The sequence below is a fragment of the Rhinolophus hipposideros genome, assembly GCF_964194185.1.
Source record: "Rhinolophus hipposideros genome assembly, chromosome: 9".
Classification (NCBI taxonomy): domain Eukaryota; kingdom Metazoa; phylum Chordata; class Mammalia; order Chiroptera; family Rhinolophidae; genus Rhinolophus; species Rhinolophus hipposideros.
The window spans coordinates 44,623,591-44,650,745 of NC_138055.1; the positions used below are offsets into that span (position 1 = coordinate 44,623,591).

General features: G+C 34.5%; 1 protein-coding gene across 2 annotated transcripts in view; it reads left to right on the top strand.

Annotated features, from left to right (window-relative positions):
* Window positions 1-27,155, top strand: part of CNTN1 (contactin 1) — a 292,784-nt gene that overhangs the window by 222,766 nt on the left and 42,863 nt on the right. For both annotated transcript variants that reach the window (XM_081058561.1, XM_081058562.1), the window contains 3 exons: window positions 5,756-5,905; window positions 21,895-21,965; window positions 24,615-24,849. In XM_081058561.1, coding sequence (XP_080914687.1) covers window positions 5,756-5,905; window positions 21,895-21,965; window positions 24,615-24,849 — 456 coding nt within the window. The remainder of the gene's footprint in view (window positions 1-5,755; window positions 5,906-21,894; window positions 21,966-24,614; window positions 24,850-27,155) is intronic.

The window sequence follows — 27,155 nt, forward strand, 5'->3', positions numbered from 1 at the left end:
CAGTTCACTGAAAGTTGTTTCTAAGTCCCTTTATATTTACCAATACATGTATTATTTCTGGGTTCTCCATTCCTTTCTATAGAACTGGATTTCTATCTAGTATACTTTTCCTGAGCAAAGAACTTCTTTTAACATCTCTGATTATTCAAGTTGCTGAAGTCCAAGACTCAGCCTTTGCACATTAAAATATATATATATATCTTTCCTTTCATATTGAAGTCATATTTTTTGGATATAAATTCTAAGTTACTTTTTATTGTGATCACTTTAAAAACATTGTGCCTTTGTCTTTTTGCCTGTATTGTGTCTGATGAGAAGGCAACTGTTGTTTTTACTTCATATCCCTGTATTGAGTGTAGCCATTTCCTCTATCTACTTTCAAGATTTCTCTTCATATTCACTTTTCAACTGGATGGGAATGTATTTATCGTGATAGGAATCTTGGATCTTTAACTTGACATCTTCCTTCAGCTTTGGAAATTCTCAGTCATTTCTCCAGATATTCCCCCTCTCTCTTTCTCTCCCCCCTTCTTCCTTCCCACCCTCCCTCACCTCTTGATTCTATTGACATGTATGTTAGATTGTTTGATGTGTTCCATAGATTGTGGGTGTACGTTTGTATGTAATGTCTAATGAATTTTCTTCATTTTCATAGATCCTTTCCTCTGCTATGTTCAGTCAGCTGAAAATCCCATTAAAATAATATATATATATATATTTTATTTATGGGATTTTTTTTTCTAGCACTTGGCTCCTTTTAATATTGTTCGCATAGTGTTCCAGGGAAATTTTTTATTTGTTTGTACATGTTGTGCATCTTTCCAACACGAAATTTTACGTATATAGAACAACTATTAAATTGTTCTAAAGTCCCTGCCTGATCATTCAATATCTGTGTCACCTTTAAATCAACCTCTATAGATTTTTTTCTTTTTTCTTGATAATGGATCACATTTCTTTGTTTTCTCATGTGACTGATAATTTTTATTGATTTTCAAACATTATGTGTAATAGAACAGTAGAGGCTGAAGTATATATTATTTATGCCCAGGAAAATATGTGTCATTCTTTCAGATGCTGAGTCCACCTAATCTTTAATTGAGATAATCTGGTCTTTGCTGTTAAATTCAGATAAATGCAGGGTTTAAGTGATTTGAGTATAGGATCAGAACTTACGCTCATATCTGAGTGTCTGATGGTTTTCCAGCCTTACCATCAGACTTCAACTGGTTCTTCTAGCTTGGACCTCAGGGAGGGTTCTTTTAAATCCCCTGCTTCTGTCTAGACAGCTGTTTTGTGATAATCAGTCTAAAGCCCACAGTGCCTGAGAGTTTTCTCAGTTCTCGATCCTGCCCTCAGACCTCAGCAGACCCAAAGTACCTGCACCTCATAGAGGAGGTGGATTTGTCTCAGCTCTCCTGCCACTTACCCAGCCAGTGAGGGCCACTTACTCATATTCAGTGTAAGCCCCAGTACGCATGTGGAGTCTTGGTTTTCCTGCTCTGCTTTTAAACCTAAGCTGATCTGAGATGTCTCAAGCTCAGAGGAGTGTCTCTCTTGGCTTTCTTGTTTTGCCCCCAAATTTTCCTGAATATACTTGGTGAAGGCCTACAAAAAATAATTGGTGGATGAGTGCAAACTCTCCTTGATTTGTGGGCTCTCAGGGATTCAAAAGAGCCATGCCAGCCTGCACGTTGTCTTTAAATATCTGTCAATAGTTAAACAGTTTTCTCTTATGAACACCTATGACTACTTCCTCCTCTCCGCCTTACTCTACCAATGATGACTTTAGTTCATTAGATTTCTTCACAAACTCAGCTCTCTGATGGGATCTGAAAATTGATTTTTTTTTTTTGGAGAGTTTCTTGTGTGTTCTTTTTGTTAGTTGTATAACTCAAGTTCTTTTATGACTATATCCTAAGTGGATGTGAAAAATACTTTTTACAACAAATGTTGTAAAAGTCATATGTTTTTTGTTTATAGTGGTGTCCACTGAAAAGGAAAGTACAAGATTAAACTCAGTTTTATGTAGGTAATTATTTAAGGTGTTCAATAAATATTTTCAAAGATATCAATTTACAGCAGTTCAAGGATGGGATTTAAATCAATGACATGAAAGAATAGACCGTATACCTTTAAAACAATCTAGAGTGAGTATTACTTCTGTCAGACTTTTTAAGTGATAGACCTCTGAAATCTGATGCCATTTCCAAGGTACTACAAGATGTTCAGGTCACATTTAGAATGCTGTGTTTGATTCTATACCGCTACTTTAAGAGAAAAAAAGAATATTTTTGGTGATAGTGTGTGTATGTGTGTGTGTGTGTGTGTGTGTGTGTGTGTGTGTGTGTGTGTGTAAGCAGGATGTTGGCCAGATCATAAAGAATCCTGAAAACCACGCTATGGGGAACAATTGAGAGAAATTGAAATGTGTTTTCTATAAAAGAGAAGAAAAATGTCTTTATATTTAAAGTTCTGCATATAGAAGACTAGAATTGACTGTTACAAATCTGCAGTTAGCATCTTCACAGATAAATGTTTTTTTCTGATCTTTAGATTATTTCTTTAGAATAGACATTTGTAAATTAAATTATTAAATTAAAGACGCTTAAACCAATAACTATATTACCAAATTACTCTGTAGAAAGGTAGAACGGATTTTTATTCCCACCACCAGTATGTGAGTATCTGTTCTACCACAACTTTACTTAGAATTTAGTACTTTCTCTTTAAATCTTTGACAAATTGATCTGTTTGGAAAAAAAAAGCTAACAAACAAAAAAACACTAGGGTCATTGTGGGAGATTTATTCTTTAGAATTTACTGTTTTTTGCCTTTTTGTTGCTTCATTTTGTTGTTGTTATTATTTCAAATATGAATTTATCAGTTTTTAAAAAATTACATTCAAATTTTCCTTAGAGAAGGATCAATGAATGATACCATCTGGGAGGCCAGAGCACAGTTTGCTTCTCTTTTGCTGCAAGGTTCTTTGTCACATCTATGGCTTCTTCCTGAGTCCTGCCAGGCAATTTGATCTATGGGTTGGGTCTAGAGCCTCTAACATAACACTGAGTAGTTGTGTCAGCACCAGTGAGAAGCCTTTAAATGCCCATTTCCATTCTCAAACACAGACCTGCTTTTCTCGTTAGAAACTCTGAGAGGCTAATTCTTTCTGGGTAGTTTCAAATGTTTGGGTTTGAATTGGATCCTAAAGGTTCCGATTGTATTGATACCCTAAGGAAATGCCAGGACTCACTTTGGCAACTTCCAAGAACCTAGAACAGGTGGGATTACATTGCCTGGATTTATTCTTGAGACAATCTGTTTTTCAGTCCTGAGGTCATTCTGGCTGTTTTTGAAGCTCCTCAATTAACTAGTTCGAGTGGCCTGGGCACCACAGCATGGTTGCCAGGCAGCCAAAACACTGTGAATTATTGGCCTTAAGATACCCTTGAAGCTTGTTTCTCTTTTCTTCTAAAGAATAGCCAGCAACTTTTTATACTAAGCCTTATGGACTCAAGGTGTTTGCAAGTAGATCTGTGGATGACTGTTCATGCCTGGTTACTAAAATAAAACATTTTCAAGGGAGTCTTTTGATCTGAGAATTAAAGTAAGGATTTGCTTAAAATTTACATTCAGAAGTAGAACCAAGACTTAAATAACCTACCAGGTTAATACACACCATTTTAGTTTTCATAGAGAGAAACCTCTGATATGCATTATACAGTTAAGATCTGATGTTTTAGTAGAGATTATCTGTAAAAAGTGGTCTGACTCTGAACTAACCCAGTAAAAAACACGAATTTGAGAGCCCATTCCTTATTCCCAGTGTTGCTTTTGTGGTCCAAATTACTCTCCTCTCTTTCTGACTCCAAGAATAACACAGAGGTTGCTACCACACTTTTTCCTTTGGACTTCCCCAACTCCTAAAAATCACAAACTCTCAAATAGTCCCATTAGCGTCTGCCTTGATACCTCTGTATTATTTTGCCAGGGCTACCATAACAAATTACCGCAAACTTGGTGGCTTAAAACAACAGAAAGTTACTCTCTAACAGTTCTGGAGGGCAGAAGTCCAATAAGAAGGTGTTGACAGGGCTGCACCTTCTCCAAGGGCTCTAGGGAAGACCCATTTCTGGCTTCTTCCAGTGGCTCCAAATGTTCCTTGGCTTGTGGCTGCATCACTTTAGTTTCTTCCTGTGGTCACATTGTATCCTCCTCGTCTATGTGTGTCTGTCCTCTGTATTTCTCTTATAAGGACACTTGTCATTAGATTCGGGACCCACCTATATTATCCAGGATGATCCAAGATTCTTAACTTAATCCCAGTCTTAAAAGCATCCACAAGCCCTTGTTTTCACATAAAGTCATAGCCACAGGTTCTGGTGATTTGAACATAGACATATATTTTTGGTGGTCACCATTCAACTCGCTAGATCATCTTCTTTTATACTTTTCAAATCATTGAAAAGTATCTGGAGAGGAAGAAAGGCCACACTACCCAATGTAATAATAGCCAGTTCTATTTTACCCTTTTCTCCATGAAGAGCCCTTCACAAGCCAAAAATTCACATTCCCTCTTCCAATTACCTAAAAGAAGTCCCTATGTATGTGAACTAAGACAAACAAATTCTGATTTAGTGTGAGGGAGTGTGGAGGAGAAAGAAGATAAACAGGCAGAATCAAAACAGAGGGAAAGGCAAACTTTTAATTAGAAATAATAAATATATGTCAAATATATAGAACAGGTCTATAACGAAAGAAGAGAATAGGTGGCAAAATTAATGTCCAGGAAAGTTAAAATCATAGCAGGGTGAGGCATGGGATAGTGTGAGCCATCCAGAAATTTGTCTAAAAGCAGAAACTGGACACTAGGATGCTTAGCATTTACTAGGGAGATGGGTACAACATCATAAAAAGCTACATGTTCATGGCATGCATTGCTGGATTAAAATACCCTACCGCATAAGATGATGAGTCGTAGATAAGCCTGAAGGAACACATTTTCCAAATAAGTGGTGTACAAGTATTTACATGTATATATGTAGATTAATTATAAAAATCACAAAAGGAAATATTTTGAGAGTATATAATATATAGTCCTTCCCTGGTTGTATGTTTTATCATATCTCAATTAAATAAACAATTTCAGATCATATCCTCCCCATAATTTATAATCTCCCCATTAGTATCTAGTATCTAGCAGCATGAGTTCTGAGAAGTACTTAATAAATCTTAATGAATTATAACATTTATTATCACTGCCCCAAACGATTTGGGTATAAATCTACAAAACCAGTTAAAAAGGGGTATAAACTTATAAGTGCACTACTAATAAATCATTCACTCCCCATACACTACATCAGTGGCATTCCATAAAATTTTTAACTGGCACAGTTATATCCTTGCCTCAGGAAATCTTTTTTTGAATTGCACCTTGAGAATACAGCTCCTTGCTATTCAAGGTGTAGTCCATGGACGAACAGTACAGGCATGACCTGGGAGTCCGTCAGTCTTCCTACCCTAGACTTATGACATAGATGATCATACGTATATCACGCTTTCTAGTGTCTTATTTATTAATGACCTCTCCTCTTACTCCCTGGAACTTAACATTGTGTCATTCCTCACCTTTGTTTTTATTTCAACTCAGTGGTATCTATGCTATTTTCTCAAAATAGTAAAATGAAAGTAGGATGTTATAAAAGTGATGTGACTTAAGTAATGTTGTCTATTCGATGTTCATTTTATTTAGATCCCCCAATTATTGAAGGAAACATGGAGGCGGCTAAAGCAGTGGATTTAATCCCATGGATGGAATATGAGTTTCGTGTGGTAGCAACCAATACATTGGGTATAGGAGAGCCCAGTATACCATCAAACAAAATTAAAACAGATGGTGCCGGTACGTAGAAGAGACATTTTAAATTTTAGAAGGCTTATAAATACAGTGGCAATTTAATATGTAGTTGATTGTATTTGGAAATAAATAATGGTCTAAGGTAAGGGATTCATCTGGACACTGTGTATATACGTATTTCACACAGGTATGTGTATTTTATGTCAAGACAGTCAAAAATCAAAAAAGGTAAAATGAAGTTAAAGAATATTTTTACATAATTAATGTAGGGGAAAAAGTAAACAGAAACCACTGCATAATCCAGTAGAGACTGCTTAAATGAAGTTGGTATTTAGAATATAAACTTTAATGTAAATTGTGAATCTAACCAGATAGACTCTTGATTAAGCAGGTTCTACGATTTAGAAGGTTCACAATTTTGCGTGTCTCTTAAAGGCATTTATAACCGAATGGCCTTTGGTGGATGAAAGCTATGGGCTGGGAAGGTAGGGTGAGCAAGGGGTGGAGAGAATGTGATGAGGGCTTCTCAGATCCATACTACTTGAGGAATCATAGCATCTCTGAGAAATAGCTATAATGTGTCCTTTTAATGTTAGGTGTCACTCTATGTTCTTGTATCACAGATCAACATTGGCTGTTCTTCCAATTTAGGTTCACTTTTTTTTAAATGCTAAATACCTGCTCAGTTTAAATAGCCTTCAGTACAAGAAGTACTCCACTCTATTTTCTTTCCCCCTGCATTACTAGGTAAAAATATTGTTCTAATTCTAATAATAGCTCTGTTTTATTATTCCTTGTCTATGAAAAAGAAAATATTTTGTAGGCTTTCTGAGTTCATTTATTTTTACTGTGCCTTGCCAAACTTCAGTGCTTTATTTGGTGAGAAGATTTTAAATGGATGATACACTGCCATTAAAATTCTTCTGTGATATCTTAATGTCCCTTATCCACATTTCTGGCTACCTCGATTCTTTGGCCTAACTTATAAATATAATTATGAATGCTAATGTATTTTTTAGAGCCAAGTTATTCACATGACTACCATCAATAATCTATGTCTTAAACTTTCATGTAATTTATCAGATAGAAATGATGATTCTGTAATAAAGGGAAAAAAATACTAAAATGCTGATTGGCACAGAGACACATTTCAGTTAATTTTCATAATATTTTGAAGTAGCTATTACTATCCAGTGTCCGTCAATGGGCAGGAATCAGAGACACTAAATAGTTTAGCTAAATTAATCTAACTACTTGCTAGATTCAGAATTCAAATGCTGATCTGTCTGACACTTCTACTCAATCATTGAGCTTCTCTCTTAAAGGAGGTTCCTCAGGCAGGAGTCTTAAAAACACATCTTTTTGTATGAGCCAATACTAGTGGTATAGCAAAAAAGTTTAGAGTTCATTTTTAACTATAAAATTAGATGACTTAGATATTATTTTGTTTGTTTGTTTTAATACACCCACCTGTGAAATAAGCACAATTGTTCCTTTTTCCCTACCTCACAGAAATCTCATTAGATATGGAGGTAACATAAATTGATGTTTCGTAGGATATAGGTAAAACACAGCCAGGATTCTTGTATTTGGTTTTTATTGTTATTCGCTAGTGCCTCCCATGTTTGCAATACAGGCTTCTGTGTGATAGACAAAACACAGTTGCCCATTCTGGAAAAACAAAAATGAAAAGGAACTAGGGCCTGATCAGACTGGAGGTTTAAATTCACAATTTCATGCCTAGAGATCGTGCACTTGATTTGATTTAACGAGTATTCATTTTCTATTTCTTTTTCTTTTTTTCACACTTAAAAGTACGGACATTTGCTAAAGGAGGAATAAGCTTCTTGATGTGATACTTATTAACAGAGAAGCTATTTTTTTAAAAAAAATTATTGGGGTGACAATTGTTAGTAAAATTACATAGATTTCAGGTGCACAATTCTGTATTACATCATCTATAAATCCCATTGTGTGTTCACCACCCTGAGTCAGTTCTCCTTCCATCACCATATATTTGATCCCCCTTACCCTCAACTCCCTTCCCCCATCCCCCTTACACTCTGGTAACCACTAAACTATTGTCTGTGTCTATGAGTTCTTGTTTCTCATTTGTTTGTCTTGTTCTCTTGTTGTTTTTGGTTTACATACCACATATCAGTGAAATCATAGGGTTTTCTGCTTTTTCTGTCTGACTTAGTTTGTTTACCATGATACTCTCAAGATCCATCCATGTTGTCACAAATGTTCCTATGTCATCTTTTCTTTCCGCCAAATAGTATTTTATTGTGTATATATACCACAACTTCTTTATCCATTCATTGATCGAAGGACATTTTGGTTGTTTCCATGTCTTGACCACCGTAAACAAAGCTGCAGTGAACATTGGAGTACACGTGTCTTTATGTATAAATGTTTTCAGATTTTTTGGGTAGATACCCAGCAGAGGGATTGCTGGGTCATATGGTAATTCTATTCATAATTTTTTGAGGAACCTCCACACTGCCTTCCATAACAACTGCACCAGTCTGCATTCCCACCAACAGTGTATAAGGTTTCCTTTTTCTCCACAGCCTCTCCAACAATTGTTACTATTTGTCTCGTTGATGATAACCATTCTGACTGGGGTGAGGTGGTATCTCATTGTGGTTTTTATTTGCATTTCTCTGATGATTAGTGATGTTGAGCAGTTTTTCATATGTCTGTTTGCCATTTGTATGTCCTCTTTGGAAAAATGTCTCTTCGAGTTCTCTGCCCATTTTTCAATTGGGTTGTTTGTTTTTTTTGTTGTTGAGTTTTATGAGTTCCTTGTATATTTTGTATATTAGCCCCTTATCGGAGACACTGTTTGCAAAAATCTCCCATTTACTTGGTTGCCTCTTTGTTTTGTTGATGGTTTCCTTTGCTGTGCAGAAGCTTTTAAGTTTGATATAGTCCCATTAGTTTATTTTAGCTTTTACTTCCATTGCCTTTGGAGTCAAATTTATAAAATATTCTTTGAACCCAAGGTCCATAAGTTTAGTACCTATGTTTTTTTCTATGCAGTTTATTGTGTCAGGTCTTATGCTTAAGTCTTTGATCTATTTTGAATTATTTTGGTACATGGTGACAGATAGCAGTCCAGTTACACTCTTTTGCATGTGGCTATCCAATTCTCCCAGCACCATTTATTGAAGAGGCTGTCTTTCCTCCATTGTACGTTTTTAGCTTCTTTGTCAAAAATTATCTGTCTATATTTCTGTGGTTTTATTTCTGAGTTCTTAATTTTATTCCATTGGTCTATGTGTCTATTTTCTGCCAATATCATGTTGTTTTGATTTTGTAGCCCTGTAGTACAAGCTAAGGTCAGGTTGTGTGATACCTCCAGCATTGTTCTTTTTTCTTAAGATTGCTTTGGCTATTTGGGGTCTTTTGTAGTTCCAAGCAAATCTGATGATTTTTTGTTCTATTTCTTTAAAAAAATGCCATTGGAATTTTGATGGGGATTTCATTAAATCTGTATATTTCTTTGGGTAATATGGCATTTTAGCTATGTTGATTCTTCCAATCCATGAGCACAGAATGTCTTTCCATTTCTTTGTGTCTTCTTCAATTTCTTTCAAAACTGTCTACAGTTTTCAGCATATAGGTCCTTCACATCCATGGTTAAGTTTATTCCTAGGTATTTTATTCTTTTTGCTGCAATTGCAAAAGGAATTGTTTTTTGTATTTCGTTTTCTGAGATTTCATTATTAGTATATAGGAATGCAATGGACTTTTGTACATTGGTTTTGTAGCCAGCAACTTTACTGTATTCGTTGATTATTTCAAATAGCTTTTTGGCAGAGTCTTTGGGGTTTTCTATATATAGCATCATGTCATCTGCAAAGAGTGATAATTTAACTGTTTCATTCCCAATTTGGATGCCTTTTATTTCTTTCTCTTGCCTGATTGCTCTAGCAAGGACTTCCAACACGATGTTGAAAAGCAGAGGTGATAAGGAGACAGCCCTGTCGTATTCCTGAATGTAGAACAAAGGGCTTCAGTTTTTCACCATTAATTATGAGATTAGCTGAGGGCTTCTCATATATGGCCTTTATTATGTTAAGGTATTTTCATTCTATACCTATTTTATTAAGTGTTTTAATCATAAATGGATGTTGTATCTTGTCAAATGCTTTTTGTGCATAAATTGATATAATCATATGATTTTTGTCCTTTATTTTGTTTATGTGATGTATCATATTGATGGATTTGTGGATGTTGAACCATCCTTATGCCCCAGGGATGAACCCCACTAGGTCATGATAAATAATCTTTTTAATGTTTTGTTGTATTTGATTTGTTAGAATTTTGTTTAGGATTTTTGCATCTGTATTCATCAGAGATATTGGTTTTTAGTTTTGTTTTTTTGTGTTGTCCTTACCAGGTTTTGGTATCAGGGTAATGTTGGCCTCATAAAATGAATCAGAGAGTACTGTCTCTTCTTGAATTTTTTGGAAGAGTTTGAGCAGAATTGGTATTAGATCCTCTTTGAAGATTTGGTAGAATTCACTAGTGAAGCCATCTGGTCCTGGACTTTTGCTTTTGGGAAGGTTTTGGATGACTTATTCAATTTCGTTACTGGTGATCGGTCTGTTTAGATTTTCCAGTTCTTCATGGTTCAGCCTTGGAAGGCTATATGTTTCTAAGAACCTATCCATTTCTTCTAGGTTATTGAATTTGGTGGCATATAGTCCTTCATAGTCTTCTTGGATGATCCTTTGTATTTCTGTGGTGTCCATGATAACTTCCCCTTTTTCGTTTCTGATTTTGTTAATTAGTGTCTTCTCTCTTTTTATCTTAGTGAGTCTAGCCAAGGGTTTGTCAATTTTGTTAATCTTTTGAAAGAACCAGCTCTTTGTCACATTAATTTTTTCTATTGTCTTTTTGTTCTCACTTTCATTGAGCTCTGCTCCGATTTTTGTTATTTCCTTTCTTCTGCTGACCTTGGGTTTCACTTGTTCTTCTTTTTCTAGTTTTTTGAGGTGTAACATGAGGTTATTTATTTGGGATTTTTCTTGTTTCTTGAGATAGGCCTGTAATGACATAAATTTCGCTCTTAAAACAGCTTTCGCTGCATCCCAAAAATTTTGGTAGGATGTATTTACATTGTCATTTGTTTCTATGTATCTTTTGATCTCTCCTGTAATTTCTTCTTTGACCCAGTGATTTTTTAAAAGTATGTTGTTTAATCTTCATGTATTTGTGTTTTTTCCTGCTTTCTTTTTGCATTTGATATCCAATTTCAAAGCCTTGTGATCAGAGAATATGCTTGGTATGATTTCAATCTTCCTAAATTTGCTGAGGCTGATTTTATGTCCCAATATGTGGTCTATCCTTGAGCATGTTCCAGGTACACTCGAAAAGAATGTATAGTCTGATGTTTTAGGATGAAGTGCTCTACATATGTCAATTATGTCCATTTCATCTAATGTGTCATTTAGGGCTGCTATTTCGTTATTTATTTTCTGTTTGGATGATCTATCCATAGCTGTCAATGATGTATTTAAGTATTTTCTCTGGGTACCATTTGCTTGGAGTGTCAATTTCCACCCTTTCACTTTGAGTCTATGCTTATCCTTGTAGCTGAGATGTGTCTGTTGGAGACAGCATATGGTTGGGTTTAGTTTTTTGATTTAATCTGCTACTCTGTGCCTTTTTATTGGTGAGTTCAGTCCATTGACATTTAGGGTAATTATTGATATGTGAGGATTTCCTGTCATTCTGTCTTTAGTTTTCTGGTAAGGCTGTGTCTCCATTATTTCTTTGCTTTTTGTTGTGTATTATTTCTGCGTGGAGGTATTCTATGATGTTTCCCTGTTTCTTCTTTTATGACAGTATATATTTCAGTTCTGGATTTGTTTTGAGTAGTTACCCTTAAGATATGTAAAAGAAAGTTTGATATTTAGAGTATTCCATTTTCTTCAGCACGCTTACTTTCTCCATTCCTTTATTCCGGTTCAGGCCTTTACTCTCCCCATTTTTATGTTTCGGTTGCCACAAATTGTCCTTGTTGATGGTGGTGGAATAGCTTCCTTTAGTATTTCTTGTAGTGCAGGTTGTGTATTAGAAAATTCCCTCAGCTTCTGTATGTCTGGAAAGGTCTTTATTCCTCCTTCATATCTAAAGGATATCTTTGTTGGATATATTATTCTTGGCTCATAAGTTCTCTCTTTCAATAGTTTGAATATTCGATTCCACTCCCTCCTGGCTTGTAGAGTTTCTGCTGAAAAATCTGATGATAATCTAATGGGCTTTTCTTTGTAGGTTACTATCTTCTTTTCCCTGGCTGCCTTGAGGGTTCTTTCTTTGTCATTGATTTTAGACAGCTTCAATACAATGTGCTTTGGAGAAGGCCTGTTGGGATGGAAGTAATTAGGTATTCTATTTGCTTCTTGTTTTTGAGGATCCGGTTCTGTCCACAAGTTTGGGAAGTTCTCAACAACAATTTGTTGAATATGTTCTCTGTCCCCTTCTCTCTTTCTTCTTCTGATATGCCCATTATTCTTATATTGCTCTTTCTGATAGAGTCAGAAAGTTCTTGTAAAGTTATTTCATTTCTTTTAAGTCTCAAGTCTCTTTCTTCTTCCATCTGTGTAATTTCCAGATTTCTGTCTTTGATGTCACTGATTCTTTCCTCCATCTGGTCAACTCTACTACCTAAGCTGGTTATTTCATTCTTAATTTCTTCTATTGAGTTCTTAATCTCCAGAAATTCTATTTGGTTCTTTTTTAAAATTTCAATCTCTTTCGTAAAATGCTCATGTTGTTCTTTGATTGTATCTCTCAATTCATTAAACTGCCTTTCTGTGTTTTCTTGCATCTGGTTGAGTTTTTTCAGAACTACAACCTTGAATTCTCTGTCATTTAAGTCACATATTTCCATATCTTTAAGTTCCTTTTCTGGAGACTTTTCACTTTCTTTCTGAGCTTTCTTGTTGCCTTGGTTATTCATGGCAATTACTGATTTATTATTACTCTTTCTAGACATCTAAAGGAGTGGCTTCTGCAACAGGTGGATAGGAAGAGGTCTTTCTTTTGTTTTCCAGTACATGTTGGTAGAAAGGTTTATTTTCTCTCCGACTGCAGCTTTTTATTTTCTCTCTCACACGGTAGTGCTATGTTTTCTCTGCATTATTCCAGCTTCTCACACAATGGGGGTATTCCCTGGGAGAAGGGCTTCTCTGTTAATAGTTTGCCTGGATCACAGGGTGCAGTGTCCGTGTGGGTATGCAGAGAGCTTTTGAAGTTCCAAAGCTCTTCCTGCACCCGATTCAGAGCCCGTATGTTTCAGCAGTTCTGTTTACTCCTGCAGGGATCCACCCAGGTAGGTGGGGCCAGGGGCAGGGTAAGTTGTGAGAGGTGTCCCAGATCAATGGCGGCGACCACCAACACAGTGGGTCCAGCTTCCACAGTTCCCTCCTCTTTGCCGGAACTATTTGGGCTGTGAATCTGTGTCTGCGGTCCACAGTTCTCAGAACACCAGATATTCTGTTCTTTTGATCTGATGCTGCTACTATTCCACTTCTACCACTGGGCAGGTGGGGGTGGGGCGAGCTCTGGGAGGTTAGTAAGGGGCCAGTTAGTCTCAGTGCCTAAGGCTTCCATTCTCTGCTCGGCAGTGAGGGCTTAAACCACCGTTTTCAGCCTTCTTCCCTCAGTCTTTTCTCCAAGATCTCTGCCATGATTGTTGGGTTCAGCCGTGTTATATGCTGCCCCCTGAGCCCTGTGGGCCATAAGTGGAGCCCTAGCCATCTGAGTTCTTCCCTCTCCCACAGCTGTGGTACTTCTGGGATGCAGCAAGCTCGGAGCACTGATCTGGGTCTGCATCCTGCACCCGCACGGCTCCGTCTCCACAGTTCTCCCTTCCCTCCTCCCCCGCTCGCGTGATTCGCCCACCTTTAGGTGAATTTAGTAGAGGGCCTCTTCGTCTTGCCTGTCTGCTGTGCAGGGAATCCTTTGTGGAGTTATTGTTGTTCGATTAGTTGTAAATTCCAGGGGAGCTTTACAGAGGCTCAACTCACCCGCCATTTTGATGAGTATTCATTTTCATAATAAAATTACCAAAAAAAATTAAATGATGAAGTTGGTTTGTGTAAACTTATTTTATTAGGTTGGTGCAAAAGTAATTGCTGTTTTTGCAATTATTTTTAACCTTTTAAACCTCAATTAGTTTTGCTCAACCTAATAGTTAAACTTTGTAACATACTTGTCTCAAATATAGACCTTTTTTTAATCTCACTGAGCTTGATTAATTTTCCGTGATCTCTTGATTAATAAAATATAAACTAAGTCTTACCCAAACACATGTTTGAAGTACAAAAGTGTTCATGGGAAAGTACGATACTTTCTCTGGCATTGATAATAGATGCAGACCTTCCCCTGTCCTCCTTAGGAATTTTGTGGTAAACAATATCTTTATTATGTATCTCAGGAAATGATTGCTTTAATATGCATAGGCTGATCATCTGGACAGAATTATCTTAGATTTTGTTTTATCCCAAAGTAGAAGTAATTAAATCAAATATGTTTTTAAGAACAGTAACACAAATGTCTCAGAGAAAGATTCAATTTGATTCTTTTGTATCACAATTTATGAATATAATTTTATATTCAACATCATATTTAGAAGACAGGGATACTTTGATGTACCAGTAGTTTGTATGTTTGTATGTAATTGAAGACTTTTCAACCTCAGTGACTTCTTATTCTTAGAAAGACTGGGAAAAACTTGTTTCGGAGTGATATCAAACCTAAAATTTTGTCAAGGTTGTTACTTGGAACCAACCAGTTTGGGGCATTACCTTCTTTAAGCATCAACTCTTACTTTAGGTTTGCTCAAATGCTATTTTGTTAAGGAATTAATTCTCTCTTTAGTGGGCTGAGAAAATAACTTCCTTTAAAAGTCTTCAGAGCCAAACAAACAAACAAACCTATGAAGTGATGACAGTCTTAGTCACAATGCAAGATGCAGCTCTCTAGTGACATAATGACATGATTTATTCCTTTCAATTGTGAAAAAATAAACCCCATAACTTGTAACACATTTGTTAATCTTTCATAAGAAAATATTTTAGAACCTTTTATTAACTTTTATGGCTATCATCATTTATGCACTTGTTAAATATTATCAGATACTGTGCTGAGCTCTCTACTTTCATGGCTCCACTTAATTCCCACAATAACTTTATCAAATTTGTATTATTATTCCTAATTTTACAGACAAGTAAGTTAAGACTACACCCAGCGAGTGTGAATCAGGGCTGGCATTCAAATCCAGGCTTTCTAATTCTTAAAGCATTGCTCCTAAACCACTTTCTGGGAGGACGGTGTCCCCTACTGAAGCATCAGGACACTCGTCCTTCAGTAGAATCCTGGTGCCATCATTTAATAGCTACATTAGTAGCTATTAGGGGTACATTACTTAACCTCTCTCATCCCTAAATGGAAATTATCTTATGAGATTATTTTTTTATGGTTAAAAACAAGCAATAAAAGTAGTACTGTGTAGTACATAATATTTGCCGACTAAAATGTATTTATTATGCAATTAGTGCTCATTTTAAACTCTAATATGCTTATAAGAAGTTTGTCTGCTCTGTAATTAATCACCTCATTTGGCAATCTATTTCTATTTTTTATAAGTATAACAGAGGATCATATAATTTCATGTAATTTCTAATCATTTTAAGGGAATAATTTGTAGTATATCTAATATACTATTTTCAACCATTTCTCTTTAGTTGATTGTCCTTCCATCCTGGTTTTAAAAAATTAAATATGCATAAAATTGGACATTTACGTGTCTAATCCTTATAAGAAAATAAAAATACTTTCTAAAACAGAGGTATGTTTGTCTTGTCATGTACCCTTATAGCGGCTCTCTAAGAGATGCCAGCATATGCCATGTGGGATAAAGGCTGGTTCCCATTTGATGGAAAGGTTGCTCCTGCCTCATTATGCTGATTGAAAGACATTACATTATCTAGTGAAGCACATGCCCTTATCTGTCCAATTACTTAATGTTAATATCTCAGCGCACAGTTGGGTATAGTCTTTGGATTCAGACAAGTGCATTATGAAAAGGATGGTCCCAAATGAAGAATTAGAAGATGTGTTTGTAATTTATTATAACGCATTTAATTTTGACTGTAAGAAAGAGATAACAAAAGCTTCCTTCAAAGTAATGTGTCATTGTAAGACATATCCCATAGCTAATAGATCTGCAGCTGCAGTTGTTGAGTTGATATTCTAAAATGGTGCAGTGAGGTTTGTTTTGACGGTTTTGGCATTTATTTACCGAATTAACCTACACAGGAAAATGGAAAAAATAACAACACCAGAATCAAAGCTTTCATACTATTGGTACAAAAGTAATTGCAGTTTTTGCAATGATTTTTAACCTTTTAAGCCTCAGTAACTTTTGCAGCAACCTAATATGCATACAGCTTTAATTTCATGTCTAATGAAGCTACTCTGCTGTTTCACTTATTTTTATATTTAATGTTCTAAATATGTTTGATAAGGGATGAGAATGGTGATAAGAACATATTTTGTAGCTAGTAAGATATATTAAAGTTAGTTACTGTCATTAGTAATAAAATAGAATAAAAAACTAGACTATACATTTTTAAGCCATCAGGAGGCCTAAGTTACAGCTGCAGCTTCTCTATGTAATCAGTATGACCTGATAATTTCTCTTGGGACTCATTTGCCTTTCCTGTAGAAAGACAACAATGCTACTTCCCCACATAAAACTGACCCTTGAACAACATGGGAGTAAAAGTCAGTGACCCCTGCAGTCAAAAATCTGCGTGTAATTTTTGACTTCCCCAAATCTTCACTACTAATGGCCTACTATTAACTGGAAATCTTAGTGATAACATAAACAATTGATTAACACATATTTTACATGTAATATGTATTATATACTATACGCTTACAATAAAGTAAGTTAGAAAAAAGAAAATGTTATTAAGAAAATAAGGTAGAGAAAACACATATACAGTCCTGTATTGTATTTATCGATACCATAAGTTTATATTATCTGTTTACAAAATGAAAAAATTCTGCGTATAAATGTTCCTGCACAGTTCAAACCCATGTTGTTCAAGGGTCAACTGTACTTATTTCAAACTATTAATTTGAGTATCCAATTAGGTATGGTATATAAAAATCATTTCTAAGTTCTAGATTAGTCTTTTATTAATCTGGGCTTCATTCATTCGTTTAGCAAACATTAACAAATTGGGTATATTTAACATTGAATTTCAATTGTACATATTTAATTTCTGCAAATTACAGAGAACACTTTCAGGACTGGAATCTGCTTTTATTCATATTATTATCTTTCGTGCTTAACACAGCACAGTATTCATAACTGGTGCTCAAAATTACTTGTAGAAGGCAAAAGGATGAACAGAAGGGTAAGATGATGATACTGGCAATTAGAAGTTAATAGAAGATCATGACAAGAGAAGAAGTGATCAAAGAGACAATGGTGTTTGCATGTCATGATTTAGAAGAATTCATTCCAAAATATAATTTTTGTTTGAAAACAAGGTTAACATATGCGTTAGATGCTTTTGCTTTTAATATACTGAGAGAGATAAAGTAGGAAATGTTAATTCTACTTATTTTAAGCAATCCATAATTGATTTGAGTTCTTCATAATTTTCCTGTGCATTACGATTATTTCAGTGTGTAGCATTCTTTTCTATCCATGTAAACATTTCCCCAGATGACTTGTTTTTAGATTGTCATTCCATTAAGCAGTTAACAAATCTACTATGCCCCACCCATTAAAATTTCCTGTTTGACAACAAAGCATAGAAAAATAAACCTACAATATCAGTCTGATGAGATCCTAAGACATTAAGATTATTGTGAACTATCTTGGACTCTATCTTTTTTACCTACAATGGAAAGAGCTGACTGATGTTAACATGGTAGATGAATTTGGAGTGTCAGCGGTCTGCTCCACCATTAGACCAGGAGATCATAAGAGTTAAAAAGAACTACTCTCATTTGAATATACAGTATTATATAGTTCATTTGATTTTTATTAACAGCTCTTCAGAAAGGATGTATATATACTTAAAGAGAGAATAAAAGCAGATGAAAGACTTTAATCCCTTTGGTTTTCTAGACTCTAGCGCATTATTATATAACAACTTTGAATCTCTTACTATTTTTTTAAAAAAACAATGAAATTTTGATGCAAATTAAAGTGAAAAGTTGCATTCATGGTAACTATTTCTTTAAAAATCACTATGCAAGTTAAAGCAATAATTAACAAGAACTAAGTAGTGAATATGTTTTGAATCAATGCCTATATTTATACATAGGGTGCCAAAAAATGTATATATACACATTTTAAGAAAGGAAAATCTGTATTAAAATTATAATCATATATGCCAATAACAAAAGATAAATATAAGTCATCTGTATAAATTTTTTGGCACCCCAGGCACACCCCACAATTTTCATAATTTAGGATTTGTCATAAGCTAATCTATATATATTGTTAAATACAACATCAAAGCCCAATAGATACAGTAGCCCCCCTTCTCTGTGATGAAAAAATTCCAAGACCCACCATATGATGCCTGAAACCACAAATAGCATCAGTCACTACTTATACTGGTTTTTTGTTTTTTCCTATGCATACATGCCTTAAATTTGAACTTATAAATTAGGCACAGTAACAGATGGACAACAATAATTAATAATAAAATGAGATAATTATAACAATATGGTGTAATAAAAGTTGTGAATATAGTCTCTCTCTCAATACATCTTATTGTCCTGTCCTCACCCTTCTTCTTGTGATGATGTGAGATGAGAAAATGCCTGCATGATGGGATGAAGCGAGGTGAATGACGTAGGCATTGTGTCATAGCTTTCGGCTACCACTGACCTTCTGAGGATGCTGACAAGCATTGTGGCTTCTCTGTGGCATATCTGAATTGTCAGCATCACTACTCTGGCACTTTGGGGTCCTTATTAAGTAAAATAAGCGTTACTTGAACACAAATTCTGCCATCCCACCACAGTCAGTCTGATAACTGAGAAAGCTACTAAGTGACTTAAGAGGTGGGTATACACATAGATCCGCTGGACAAAAAGGATGATTCACAGCTAAGCAGGACAGCATGAGATTTTATCATGCTACTCAGAACAGAGTAAAATTTAAAATGTATAAATTGTTTGTTTCTGTCGTATTTTCTCACTGATTGTGGGTAAACCTAACTGAAATTGAGTGAAGTGAATGGATAATGGGGAGCTGTTGTACTTTAATGAAAATGATGTAAGCATTCAAATCTAAAAGTAAAACTGGTAGTATTAATTTCTTTGTATAGAAAAGTAAAACCGTCATGGCATTGGATTGATTTTTTTTCAAAATATTTTTTAGATCTATCACTGAAATACAGAAGCAATCTTATACATATTAGGTTGGTGCGAAAGTAATTGTGGTTTTTGCACTTATTTTTAACCTTTTAAACCGCAGTTACTTTTGCGCCAACCCAATCACACTAGGAAATCATTATTAGACTAAAATCATGGCCAATGGACAAGTTAAAACCCCTCACTATTTTTAGCCTTCCACAGTAAAATGGTAAACAATGTTTATTCATGATTAATTCCATAATTCTGTGTTTATCCCAAATATCCGTTTAAATTCTTTTGGTGATTTATTGTTAAAAGAAAGTCTAGTTTGTTCACTGTTCAATGCCCTGGAGCCTAAAGTTAAACAAGCCTCTTTGTGCTTGGGGTGATTTACTTGCCTGAAAGGAATCAGTCTTTGGCCAAGACCTCCTGTTCCTGCAGGGCTAAAAGCAAATACAGAGCATTTCGCTGTCTCTTCTCAGATTCATGTCTGATACATAGGTTATGTGTCAATTCTACCTGTGAAAAAAATGTCCCTTAGCTGCTAAGACTACAATTGAACATTCAAAGCTAAATGGAGGAAATTAAGTCAATAATTAATCCAAGAAAGACATAAAAACACTCTATTGAGAGATACAGTTACCTTTATGTCTGTGCTTTTGCTTGTCTTACTTAAAGCATCATGAGCTCAATGAGTAATTTCTGAAGAGAAAATCCATCTTGAATTAGTTATTTGAAGCATGCTAAAAAGAGCTTAAAATAAACATTATAAAATGGAAAAATATTCAATCTAATGTAAATACACTCCATTGTTTAGCTCTGTTCTAAATAAAAAGGTTAGTTTTAGTTATAATGAAAAAGATCACAGGGAAATGATTTGGAAAATAATACTTGTCCTGGTGAAGGCACTATTTTATTCAGCAAATTGCAGTATAATAAATTATTCTAGTTATTTTTTAAAATTTTTGCCTGTGACCACTATACTTACGTGTAGAGTTAAACACAAAATTTGATTTAGTTATTGGTTCTAAGACACTATACTCCTTGTTTCTCTATAGCCTGGAGAGTTTTTAACTTCAGAATATGAGTTATGGGATACAAAGAGTTTCTAAGAGTTGTTTTACTATCCCAGCCTCCAATATGTGTTTATCCAAAGTGCTACAAGTAAATTATCTTTTAAGATATTTGTGAACAAATTTCATTTCTAATACTCATATAGTGACAGTTAAAATAGTAAAAGAAAATCTCTCCAACTTCAGATTCATTTCTTCATTAGAAAAGGAAATCATCATATAGTTTTATGGATGTAAAGAAAAGCATGAATTTTGTTTGCTTCTGTGCAATTAATGTATATACTTCACCAAAGAATTTGCATGGCTAATATTAGGAGAAGTTTTGAGGTATCTATCTTCAAGTCAAAATTATTTGTAAGCAATTCACTAAATGAACACCTCGCTTTGAGAGCCCTGAGGAAGCTGTGACTATTTCCTATTTATAAGTAATTTGGAGACTCAAGGGAGAACTGCTGTTTCATCTTTTCTTTAAAATGTTAACTGATCTGGGAATGCTATCTCAGACTGGAGCCACGGCATTTGTGTGGGAAAATGTATGTCCTCTGTAAAAACACAGACTTCATCCATGTAGCTGTGTAGCTGGTCTATAAGTACCTCGAGTGCAAGGACAAACTATGCTTATAGTCCTGTTAGATGGAAATCTAGTAAAATACAGTGTACCATAAGATACAGTATCCAAATCCAGTAAGAGACAGCGCCTATCCTGAAGGACTTTCAAGAAGAAAGAATAACTTGGAGGAAAAATACAGGAGAAGCCATTAGACCTGTCAGTTCGAAGCAATTTTGTGATTTTTTTTTAGAGAGTAATTTCAGTAATAAGAAAAAGTTAAAACATATTATGGGTTGTTAAAAAGTGACTATGAAGTGAAGTACAAAACGCAGTCACATATCAGTTCTTTGCAGCTCAGTGACAGGAAAGAGTGCGATGGCTTGGAGATGAAGAGGAGAACAGTATCACAGGATGACTTTTAAGGATGGAGAGACTGCAAAATGGGCCAGAAAAGATTTGGGAACTGGAAGTGGGAGCTCAAGGGACAATAATAGATTTCCAATATTTCCAGATTTGAAGCGGGGGGGGGGGGGCATTGTTAATGCACATCACCATTTCTTAGCCGTCATTTGTAGATTGGAGCATAAAACTAAGAGAACAGTTAGTTGTTACAGAAGGGCATAGGGTTCAAAAGTAAGAGCTGTGATATAGTTCCCCAAAAAAGTACATCTAATCTTTCAAAATCATATTAAATGAAAGGATATAGGAGAAAAAAAAGATGGGGGAGGCAAATTTGCTTTGCTATCCTTTGCTGAAGAAAACTGGCACATTTCCTGTGGCACTGAATCAATTGTTATCTTGGCAGTAAAACAGATGATTGCAGCTACTGTGAGCCATTGTTATAATTGAGTGGCTTTTATGTGCAGTTTGTCTTTTGCAGTGAAAGAAAAAAAATACGTGGTTTCTGTAGTGAATTAGAACTATAAGGCCAGAAGAAATTATATAGCCTCTATATTTTGTTTATTTATTTATTTATTTGTCTGTTTGTTTGTTTGTTTTAGCACCTAATGTGGCTCCTTCAGATGTGGGAGGTGGGGGAGGAAGCAACAGAGAGCTGACCATAACATGGGCGGTGAGTCTTAACAAATTGCATATGGTATAGACTGCTTATATCTATACTTAATCGCAAGCCTATTTTGTTTTTGAACTCAACTAAAATAAAGAAAGACAAAGCCCAAAGCACAAACAAGAATAAATTACTGAAATAATTTTTGTTCTTAAATGTATGTCAGATTTTACCTGGCTTACTACGACTTAACGTGCAAAAATTGATCCTTGATGCCAAGGGATCTTTTGGCCTAAAAAATTAAATAAATGTTCAATTGTCTGATTCCAGAGATATGTTGAACTCATGGTGGGCTGGTAATCCAAATGTAATTTATTACTTTTTTTTTCTGATATTCAAAACTCCAAAGACTCAGTTAAAAAGTTTTTATATTAGCACGTGTTTTTTTAATTGGAGCTTGTTTCTCACTTGAGACTTACTTTGATCACTAAGTGTCCATGATAGGTCAGTCTTAGAAGTCACCCAGGAAAGTTGTTGCTGATATATACTAAGCAGTTTATTAAAATTATATGACCCAAACGGGAGTTCCACATCAGAGACTATAATGTCTGGAAAACAATGCCTCTTAGCTGGATTTTTTGAAGTGAGAAGGCTGTGATAGTACAAACTTGTCTGAATTAGACATCTGATGTTTATCTAGGTAACATGTCTTACATAGATCCATGTATTTATATGATATTTTTAGTATTTAATCATTACAGATAGTCAAAGAATACAACTTAGGCACTAAAGAATTTTGACGGCTGCAGGAAAAATGATAGGTTTTATTCCTTACATATATCAAATTGATTTATATAAAAGTTGATATTTAGCAGAAATCATTTTTTGTCGTGTGGTCATATTTTATACGAGGCATTTAAATCACAGTTTTAAGTAAGATATTTTTTAAAAAATGCTTTTTCATAGGCTTGATTTTCTTAAACTCTGTGGATGTCAACTTTGGAATAAGATAGGAAATTGTCAGAAAATTCTGAATGGGAAATCCAGTTCTAAAAATGTGAAATAAAGTCTCTGGGAATAGAGCTGGAGAATCATTAATTTTTGAAATTAGCCAATTCTGATATAGCCAATTCTGATACACTTTGAATTATGAAAACCAAGTAGAGAATTAGCAATAAGAAAAAAGTGTTTATTGTGGAAACGTTAGTCTATATCCTCTAACCCAAAATAGCATTTTGTATATCCTGTGATCATGCATCAGGGTATCTATAGTTAATTCTTGAACAACATGGGTTTAAACTGCCCAGGTCCACTTATACATTCATTTTTTCCAATAAATATGGCAAATGTATTTTCTCTTATTATTTTCTTAATAACATTTTCTCTTCCATAGCTTACTTTATTGTAAGAATACAGTATATAATACATATAAGATACAAAATATGTTAATTGACAGTTTATGTTTTTGCTAAGGCTTCAGTCATTAGCAGTCTATTCGTAGTTAAGTTGTGAGGGAGTCAAAAGTTATATATAGATTTTTGACTGTGCAAAGGGGTTGGTACCCTTTACCCCCAAGTTGTTTGAGAGTCAATTGTATACTCTACAACCAAGTATAACTTCTTTGCCCTGTGAACTTTATACATTTTTATTTATTCCTATTTAACATAAGTCTATTCAAGCAACTGTGTCATATTCACTTCAAGATTTTCCTCAAGACACTTTAACTTGGAATTTCTGGTGAAAAAGTAAATATACAATTTGCACATTTACCTTATTGGCTAAATATGACTAAATGATTAGTATTTACTACAAAGAGCTTTAAGTCAGTGTTTATAAATAATGACTTGTTAGGGCTAATGCAGACATCTTTATTGGACAATTGACCTATGTAATAATAAGAAACTCAGAAAAAATAATGCAAAACAGAACACTTGCTTCAATATTAGAGTCAGACAAGGTCCCAAAGCCAGCTTCCTATAGGCAAGAGCAACATTAGCCCTTTTTCTTTTGCTTTCTCTCTTTTTTCCTCTGACCAGTTTTTATTTTTTGATTATGATACAGATGTCTTAGAGTCTTCTATAACTCTCTTATCATGCCTCTCAACTCTAAAATTCATGTATTCATTCACTGAATAAATATTACTTGTGGCCTTGTTCTAGGTATAATGGCTAAAGAAGTAATCAAAACTGACAAACACTTCATCCTCGTGAAACTTATATCCTAGTAGTTGAGAGAGACAATAAATTAGATAAGTAAATTATATATGGTATATCATGACAGTGTAACAGAAGAAAAATAAAGCCGGGAGGTGGGATATGGAGTATTATGGAGAAAGTCTGGAAATGGCCAATCTGGGGCCAGGGAAAACATCAAGTAGGTGATTTCTTTTTTCCTCAAGAAAGTGAGGGAGAGATCCTTCTCACACATGGGAGAGCATCCTAGTTAGAAGGTAGAAGGGACTGAAAGTACAAAAGCCGAGAGCAGGAGCCCCAGAGGGATGTTCCAGGAATAGCTAACTTGGTAAGTGAAGTCATCACATGTTTGAGCATGTTTTGCCCTGGAATTTTCAGTCAGCACTAACTTACAAACTAAGAGTATGTTTTTTTTAAAGAATGTGCTCCTGTGTATATCATTTTCATTAGTATTATTTGCATTGAATTTTAAATGTGTTAAATGTGTTGCTTAAACCTATTTAATATTTGGATTTCTATTTAGCCTTTGTCAAGAGAATACCACTACGGCAACAATTTTGGTTACATAGTGGCATTTAAGCCATTTGATGGGGAAGAATGGAAAAAAGTTACAGTTACTAATCCAGATATTGGTCGATATGTCCATAAAGATGAGTCCATGCGCCCTTCCACCGCGTTTCAAGTCAAAGTTAAGGCCTTCAACAACAAAGGAGATGGACCTTACAGCCTCGTAGCCGTCATTAATTCAGCACAAGACGGTGGGTAAAAAAAAAAAAAAAGGGGAGGAAAAACCTAGCTCTCTGTGGTAGGCACTTCATTTACTGTCTTTCAGGCCTTCTTACTTTATAAGATCTTTTTATAATATTACGCATTTAGTAATTGAGTATTATTTTGAGCCAAATTAAAATGTCAGCATCTCCATCTAAATGATAAGAATGTTGCCAAAAACTTTTTCATCCTTTAGTTCATGTCCATGGTAGTTAGGATAGCTGCTCTAAAATAATTGGTTTGCACCTCTGTTCCTGGTCCCTTGGTTACAATTTTGCAGTCAGAAATTCTTCATACTTGATTGAAACTTCATTCTGTCTGTGCATTCATAAAATTTGCTACTTAGAAATTCCTTAACTTAGTTTTTTAATTCCCCTTTTTAAAAACCCTAACTTGTGTAATTGTAGCATTTATGTAACTTTTTGTCATTATGGTAGAGTGCTGGAATTTTATTAAAAGGAATCTAGGCATAATTCTATGAAAAGGGATTTAGAAAGCCAGTTGAATTTTTATTTTTCTTGGAAAGGGAAAAATTTGGAAGGAGATGTAGGTAAAAAAAAAAAAATACAGTTACTGGCTCTAATTGTTTTTCTAGAAACTTTAACTGAACTGAGCATGCCCCTAGAAGGCTTTATACATCTATGCTAAATAATATATAGTTTTAAACTAAACATATTGGCATTGATTTTTATGATTTCCTACTTAAGCAACTATGCTTTTTAATTATTTTCCTATTAAAAACATAAGATTTCTTATATCTCTGTACTTATTTACACTATTTGTATAATTAATGGCTAGAAACAGAGCTTTCATTGCCTTCTGACTTAACATATTTGTCCTGGGCCAAGATTCTCTTTGCACATGTGTGAGAAGCACAAATGGTAGAGTTCGAAAATTTAAATCTATGTGAGATATTCTGATATCTTAGAGGAAAAACTCTATTAGTTTACTCAATTAGCATTATTTTTACTCCAAAATAAACATTTAGCTATCCCTTAAAACTCATACACACTCTTCAATCATAGAGTTATTAGCTTTCATATTTTCAAAAAATTTAAGTGTTCAATCATCTAATGATTTTCACTTCCAATGCAAACATGAAAGTCAATCTTATATGTGTGTGTGTGTGTATGTACACCACATACATACTTATTTAAGTTAACTCACCTAAATATAGTTTTAAAAAAGAAGAAATTATTTAATTATATATAATCATTTCAGGACTTTTTAGTCCTGAGTAATAAGTCTTACATTCCTATACTTGTTCTTATTCATCAGAAACATAATGGCTCAATGTTAACAGTTTGAACAACATGAGTGCATCTCATAGAGAAAATAAAAGTATGAAGTATTTTACAAGTTATTTTCTCACCCAATATCATTTTTTTTAACTGCTTTATTTGACTCTGAAGTAATCAGGCAGATAGCCATGCTTGTCATCTCTTTAGTCATGGCTATCTGTATGAAATTACATTTCTGTCCTAAATATTTCACAAATCTCATAAAACCTGCATGTGCCAAAACTTGTATCATCTTTTTTTTGAATGCTAAAAAATTATTCATAGTGCTGCATGTTTACCTTGATTTGAACCATGTTCATGTGTAGGGCATTTTTAATGTAAAAGAGGATTATAGTTTGTTAATAAAACGCAATAAAAATTGATCACTCTTACTTAAAGATTTTCTTAGTTTCTTTGTGTAGTTTTCATAAGGGATGTAAATTACTTTTTTTCCCACTGAACATAGGCCACTTTGATACATATTTGACTTGATGCCCAGTTAAAAGATTAGACTTATATAAAAGCTTTCTTGAGCCCAAGAAGCCGTAGATGTCACAACTTGTTTCAAGGGATCTTAAAAAAAAATCTTAGCTTAAACATAAAGAAAGCAGGCCCAATTGCTATGTGTCTTTAGCTCATATCAACAGAAAGTATGAGAAAATGGAAAATTCATTTTAATGAATAATGTTCTATTATAAACATCAAATTTCCTATTTTTGATAATGTAGAGTTGATAAGCTAAATGTAATGAATTTTAATCTGTATACACAGGTTTTCTTAGGCTGATTATTTGAGAGAAATTAAAAAAAAATGTTGTTTTGTCCATAAAGCTTTCATGTTTTATAAAAGTATGTGTGGACATACATATGTATGTGGGTCTATATTAACATTCATGTATATGAATATATGTGTACATTTATCACCGATGACCAATGAAAGCAAGTAACATTATAAAAGTAGAGGAAGACGTAATTCAGTGATTGAATTTATTTTATTTTGGAAATATTAAAACTATT